General features: G+C 45.1%; 1 protein-coding gene across 2 annotated transcripts; it reads right to left on the reverse strand.

Annotated features, from left to right (window-relative positions):
- Window positions 1-2,629: 2,629 nt before the first annotated feature.
- Window positions 2,630-4,145, reverse strand: LOC101784193 (expansin-A11). 2 transcript variants are annotated; one of them, XM_004967648.2, is made up of 4 exons: window positions 4,068-4,145; window positions 3,854-3,988; window positions 3,433-3,742; window positions 2,630-3,351 (listed from the first exon to the last, which is right to left on the reverse strand). In XM_004967648.2, the coding sequence occupies exons 2-4, from the start codon at window positions 3,972-3,974 to the stop codon at window positions 3,048-3,050; spliced, it is 735 nt and encodes a 244-aa protein (XP_004967705.1). In that variant the 5' UTR covers window positions 3,975-3,988; window positions 4,068-4,145; the 3' UTR covers window positions 2,630-3,047. The 2 variants fall into 2 exon arrangements, with proteins under 2 accessions (XP_004967705.1, XP_014660754.1); XM_014805268.2 differs by having other exon boundaries at window positions 4,072-4,137.
- Between the last annotated feature and the right edge of the window lie 2,574 nt (window positions 4,146-6,719).

Genomic DNA, 6,719 nt, shown 5'->3' on the forward strand with positions numbered 1-6,719 from the left:
GCTTGATGCAGGTACATAACTTACATGCATATACATACGCTCACCTTCCCTACATCCACATCAGATCGTGAGAAAACCAAAATACCATCCCTTCTTTGAGGTATGAACAAATACTTTATTTGATTATTTTAATTTCAGGAAGTCAAACTACTGTATAAAGATTGTATCATTTTTATTCATGTAGGATTCTGTCGGCAGTATTGATGGTACTCATGTACTGATGTTTCTTCCATTAGATTAGCAAGAACCATATCGGAATAGAAAGCAAACCATATCCCAAAATGTTATGCTAGCATGTGACTTTGATATGAAATTTGTACATGTGCATGCCTGCTGGGAGGGATCAGCTTCAGATGCAAGAGTTCTACATGATGCACTTAACCATGGTTTTCAAGTGCCACCTGGTAAATTTTTCCTTGTAGATGTTGGTTATGCAAACACAACACAATTCATTGCACTATATCGTGGGACAAGATATCATCTACAGGAATAAGAAAGAGCTAATCAAAAGCCACAAAATTACAAGGAGTTGTTCAATCTTCGGCATGCACAGCTCAGAAATCATATTGAGAGGGCAATTGGTATATTAAAAATGAGGTTTCCTATACTCAGGACTGGCTCACAGTAGTTAATAAACAAGTTGACATATCTGTTGCTTGCTGTGTTCTACACAACTTCATACACCTGCACAATGGAGATATGTTGTGGCCAAATAATTCTAATATGGAGATTGATCCAGACCAGATTATTGATGTTCCAAATGGAGACCAGAGTTATAATGGTGATATACAAGCATTCAACAACTCTAGAGAAGCTGGAAACAAAAAGCGAGATGACATAGGATGTCGGATGTGGGATCATTACATAGTAAGGAGGACTTGATACATTGTATTTCACTTATATGACAGTTATGGTCAAGTATGACCTTTGTACTCCTAATTAGTGACACTCCTATTTTATTTATTGAAGTAACTACTGTCATGGGTAGACGGCTGGGCCGACACTACTTACCAAAATATAGTGGATCTAGCTAGTAACATACTTACAACCTAGCAACTAACATTAGAAGGCAAACAAAAGCACATGCACTACTAGAGAAAATGCCATCACCGCCGGCCCATCATCGTCGGTTTTCAGCGATCTGGCGGTGATAAGTTATCACCACTGGTTTTTAAGCTGATCTGGCGGTGATAATATCCTATCACCTATTATCACCGCCGGCTTGTAATACAAACCGGCGGTGATAGGGTTTGTGGACCCAAAATTTTTATAGATTGCGATTTTAATAGAACTCGAGTCCGGCACCTCGGCCACTCCCCTCTGGCCCTCTCCTGTCTGCCCCTCCCCCTCCCTAGTCCTTACACTTATCCGCACCCCTCTCTCTCCCCCTCGCTCATCCAGATCCCGTCTTTCTCCCATGTTCTTCCCTTCTCTTCCCTCTTCTTCTCTCTCTCCAACCGTCGGCGCTCCGCCTTTGCTGCCCCCCTCGTTCCCCCTCCGGCTCGCCCCTCACCTCGTGCTAGTGGTGAGGAGTGGCGGCGGGGCGAGGCGCGGTGGCGGCCAACAGGGCAACGAGCAGTGGCGGTAGTGTGGGAGCATGGAGGCGGAGGGGCAAGCGGGATGTGCGCGGAGCAGCAGCGGATATGGAGGGCGCGGCGGAGGCAGAGCAGCAACGGCGGATCCGGCTCTACGAGGGAGAAGCCCTGGTACGTCCATCTCTCTCTCTCCACATTGACCTCCTCGACCTCTTCATCAAAAGGAAACTGCAAACCAGATTCACATGGAGCATCTATACAAATGTTACTTATACATGATTATCACTGAAAATAAAGTTGATGCATTTGTGATATAATTTGCAGTGTGTAACACTACAAGGCGTCAAGGCGATATGCTTTGCCGCTCACTTAAAAGATCAATGGCACTATATACATTTCGGAGTTTAAGGCTAAAATTCAAAATTTGGCAAATTAAAGGTAAGTGTAAAATATACTTTACCCAACAGTAAATACTCCTGCTTGAGCAGGATTCACATGGCCTATTTATCAACAGTTATGGTCCATGACCCAGTAAGTAAACATTATACCACTAGTTGTTCTATTTTCTATATCTGATTCCATTGAAAATGTAGGCCATTTTTGGATTTTAGTCGGCCAAACTTATACTTGGAGCATTAATATTTGAAAAGTTACACGAATTGACACACATGATTGATGATACTAAATTTATTATGCAAAATACTTTCGTGGTATATAACTTCCTCTATTTGAAATAAAATATCTTTTACAAATCTGTAAGTCAAAATATCACTATGAAGCCTGTATCGTGCTTTGGTCCCATGGACTCTTGATTGCTTTGGTCTCCGATTAATTCAGTAACCAAGCTTAACCTTCTTCGATTCTTTTTTTGTTGTTTTCTTTTCTATGAATAATAACAATAAGAAGCCACATTCCAATTCTTATTGGATTCAGTCCCTCCCTTTTCTGGTCACTGGATCCATGATCCATCCAATGTTTTCCCTTTGCTCGTTGTTCACATGATGACTACATAATTTTCTTTCTTTCACTGAATGTCTGGAACACATACCAAGTTAGCAGGAAACGCTGTAGTGATGAACATACAAAGAGAAGAATTTACTAAGCTAAACTCCCAAACACAATCCATTGATTCAAGCAAGCAGAGATGCAATCACGTGGTACACGGCGCGGGTGACGAGCCCGCTAATTTCTGCTCATCACCACAGCCACCAGCCATTAATTATTTGTCATCAGAGCTCAAGCGTCAACCCCCCGACTAATCAAAGCGTCCCCGCAAAGCATACGCCTGCTCAAGTTAAAAACGCCCCGAGCCCCATCTTCGGCGGCTGGCGAAGGCGCACACGCCTTGCGAGTCGCAAAAACGTAAAAGTCACAAGTCCGTAACTACCGCAACCAGAGCACAGCAGCAGAGCAGAGACCTTTTGCCGCTCTCGAGCGAGCTGCTTCAAAACAGAGCCCTCCTCCGGCGACGCGCACGCGCTGCTGCTAACCGTGGCCGGCGGCCGGCGCCGGCTAGAACTGGTTGCCGGAGAAGGTCTGGCCGTAGCTCCAGCCGCTCGGCGCGGCGTTGGGGCACGTGACGGTGCGGCCGTCGCTGGCGGTGACCTGGAACGACAGCGCCTGGCGGTCGAGCAGGGCGTTGCTCTGCCAGTTGGCGCCCCAGTTGTGGCTCATAGACTGCCACCCCGTCTGCGACCCCTTCAACGACACCGCCATCACGTCGCCGGCGCCGCCGACGTTGGTGATCAGCACCAGCACGAAGTAGGAGTGGCCGGAGATGGTGAACCGGATGCCGCCCTGCCTCCCGCACGCCACCCTGCGCACACCGAAATTTATCAACACCATTCATTCAGTGTCTGACAAGCATTGACCGGCCATTACTGTCGGCGGTGCAAACCTCCTGTACTGGACGGGCACCACGCCGGCGCTGGGGCGGGCGATCTTGGTGAAGACCGGCTCGGCGAGGTCGAAGTGCGACTGCGGCGGGTTGCACCACCCGCCATCGTTGTTGGGGAGCGCGTAGTTGGGCGGGCAGAAGTTGGTGGCCGTCACCAGGGCGGAGCCAGACAGGCAGCTGCCGCTGCCGGAGCACCGGATCTCGAAGCACGCGCCGCAGCTCCGCCCGTTGTTGAACAGCGCGGTGCTCAGCGCCGCCGTGTTCGTCCCGTACCCCGTGCTGTACAAGTTGCCGTAGCCGCACGCTCCTCCTGCGCCATCGTCACAAAAATGAACATCAGTATCCAGTAATGTAATGAGCTGCTGAAACATGATTTCATCAGTATCTATCTGTGGGCAATGTGTGCGAACTCAGTGCTCACCCATAGTGCCGGAAGCGTCCATGCCACCGTAAAACGTGGCGCGGCCGCTGTTCCAGCTGTCGGCGCCGGCGAGCTTGAGCACGGCGGCGAGGGCAAGAACCAGCAAGCCTAGGGACTCCATTATAGTATGTCCTTCTAAAAAGCATCAACAAGCGAGTTAGCAGAGGCAACCAACAAGAAAGATAGAGAGATCTAGCTAGGGATTTGCACTCACGTACTTGCAGCGCTAGATGAGCACCACTAGGCTTGCTGTTGCTGATGGCTCAACTTGCTGCAGTGCGAGTGCACAGGATGGTAGGAGGAAGATGGGGCGGACATATATAGGCGCTTACTGCATTGGAAGCCGTGGGAAGGCAAGTGCGACGTGTACGAAGGAATCTCTCTTTTCTTATGCAAATTTTATTAGAGAGATATTGCTGCATGTTCTACAATCTGAAGTCTAAACTCAGACCAGTGGTAAGGCCCACTTGTCACTGCTACTTCCGATTTCCGAACATACAAAAGATTCGGCTGTATGTGGGCAATGTTTGGGCGGGAAAAGTAAACTGGTAACATGGGCAAATTGCTCAGTTGGGGGCCTCGGGGGGCACCTGTACTGCATCGCTAACAAACTGTAAGGAGACATTGACTTCACATCTATCAAGGCGAGGAGATCAGATGGTTAATGGGCAATCAGGCCGAACCTAACTGGATTAGAAAAGAGTCCTTTTACTTTGGCCATGGGCGCGAATTCCAACTTGGCTTTGACTTTGAACTCGCTTGAACTTGAAGCCAGTGTTTCATGTGGTAGGTTTGATGGTCACGAGGCCACTAGCCATTTCATTTGATGATCAGATGATAATATGTCGGCTGCCATTAAAAAGGGTATGTCTGCAAGGTAAATTGGCCATAACAGATTCGCATTAAATGGTGGAAATACAGAAGTTCTGTTCTTGCATACATTTTGCCTTGTACTATTGGGCTGTATCAGATACTAGAGTTTAGAGTCTAGGGAGCTATATATAGTATAGTTCTGGCATTCAATAGGTTGATTAATAAGAGGCCTACAGTTACAGAGATCACAAACAATATGCACACTCTGATATAAAGAGGAAAATAAATAGACAAAACAAAATGGTTATGGTATAACAAGCTGAAAATTTACCACAGAAGAACTTTGAAGTACCAACTAGGATGAAACGACAGAGTAAACACTTCTTGATGAAGCAGCTCGGTGTTGTTTCTCATCCATTTGATTTAATCTACTATCACTCCAACAGAAATGGTGTATCTTCGTACAAAACTCAATCCTTTTCCCCTTGTCTAATAATGTGTTCCTTTGTCAGCAATTTGTCCCAGAACCTCAAAAGGGCAAAACTAATTGAACAATCAAAAGTACACCTAAAACAATAACCAGAAAGTACACGGGACTCACGGAAGGAGCTTGTTATTCTAGGGTGTCGAATCAGTGTTCAAGATTCAAGAAGGCACTTGTTTAGTGGTTCCAAAAAAGAACACTTGTTTAGCGATACTGCACGGCCAGCGAGATGCGGATCAGATGCTCCGGCACATGGCTATGGGTTGCTCCTCATTTGACTCTTGGTTAAATTGAAGGCCTTAATATGGAAATTTTCGACTATAACTTTTGTTTGATAAATTCTCATTAAACCGATCAGCGATCACATGGGAACTACTGTCTAGACTTCTAGAACCAGAAGGGGTTGTGTACTCTGAAAATGTTTTTATAATGGGCCATTGTGTACAATTTGGACATGAACTTTGCATGATTATCTTTGGATAAAAGTTTGCAGTATATCTTTCACCATTGTACAAGTACAATACCCCTGTTATTAACAGGTAACAACTAAAATTCGCATACTGATCTTAGTTTACCGCTGTTGGATTTTGATAACTGAAGCTGATGATACACAAGTAACATGACTATTGAGCTCTTTCAGATTTGACTCCTCTTAGAGTAATCACTAAGAGCAGATCACATGATCAGCAAGACCACTTTGGCTTCAGGATATTGGCAAAACCATGTGCCGCGCCCGCAAACACTGAAGGTAGCTAGAAAATACTAGTGATTTATCTATTACCATGTTTAAGTGTTTATGAACGTGAAGTATATATCTCATCACTTTTTTGAGCATAAATATATCATCTATTAAATGGGCCACGTAAAATAATATCTGAAATTGATGAGCTACTCAAGTGCTTATCTCAGTCTTTTATATGTATTTTGTTGTCAAGAGTACATGGGAGTGACCATCCAAATATAATAAACTTATCTTCAATTTAATTCGAATATCAGGCTTCCACTACTACAGAAAGCCTCATCACCGCCGGTTTGGGATCCGTTGTATCCAATTCAGCACTGATGGAGTACGCCATCACCACCGATTCATCATCATCGCCGGTTTGTTTCTCAGGCCGGCGGTGATGATGGACTTATCACCGCCGGTTAACTACATAGGTTTGATGAGCCCATCATCATAGCTGGTTCATACCACAGGCCGGCGGTGATGAGTCCATTTCACCGCCAGTTCAAACTAGCTGTGATGAGCTTTTCCAGAGTAAATTTTTTTTCATAAATTTAATTAAAATTACCCATTTGATAGCAATATATATATATATATATATATATATATATAATATCATAAAATCAAGAGAATGCACGAATCCATACACGAGTCCACATGAACCATATTGTTACAAGTCCACATAAAACATATTGTTACAAGTCCATTACTTACGTAACCATCATTCTGATGATTGTTTGTGATGTACGCCTTGGCGGCCTTCACAAAAGAATCAACACCGTTGAATGAAACCTCTCTCGCCTTTGAACCGTACATCCATCCTTGATCCATCTATGAACAACAAC

Source organism: Setaria italica, chromosome V (genome assembly GCF_000263155.2).
Source record: "Setaria italica strain Yugu1 chromosome V, Setaria_italica_v2.0, whole genome shotgun sequence".
In the NCBI taxonomy this organism is placed as follows: domain Eukaryota; kingdom Viridiplantae; phylum Streptophyta; class Magnoliopsida; order Poales; family Poaceae; genus Setaria; species Setaria italica.

What these genes read in the sequence shown, in the direction of transcription:
- LOC101784193 (XM_004967648.2), bottom strand. Translation starts at nt 3,974, where the DNA reads ATGGAGTCCCTAGGCTTGCTGGTTCTTGCCCTCGCCGCCGTGCTCAAG. An exon ending in GGACGCTTCCGGCACTATGG is followed by an intron (nt 3,743 to 3,853) that starts GTGAGCACTGAG and finishes ACGATGGCGCAG; the next exon opens with GAGGAGCGTGCGGCTACGGC. An exon ending in GTGCCCGTCCAGTACAGGAG is followed by an intron (nt 3,352 to 3,432) that starts GTTTGCACCGCC and finishes CGGTGTGCGCAG; the next exon opens with GGTGGCGTGCGGGAGGCAGG.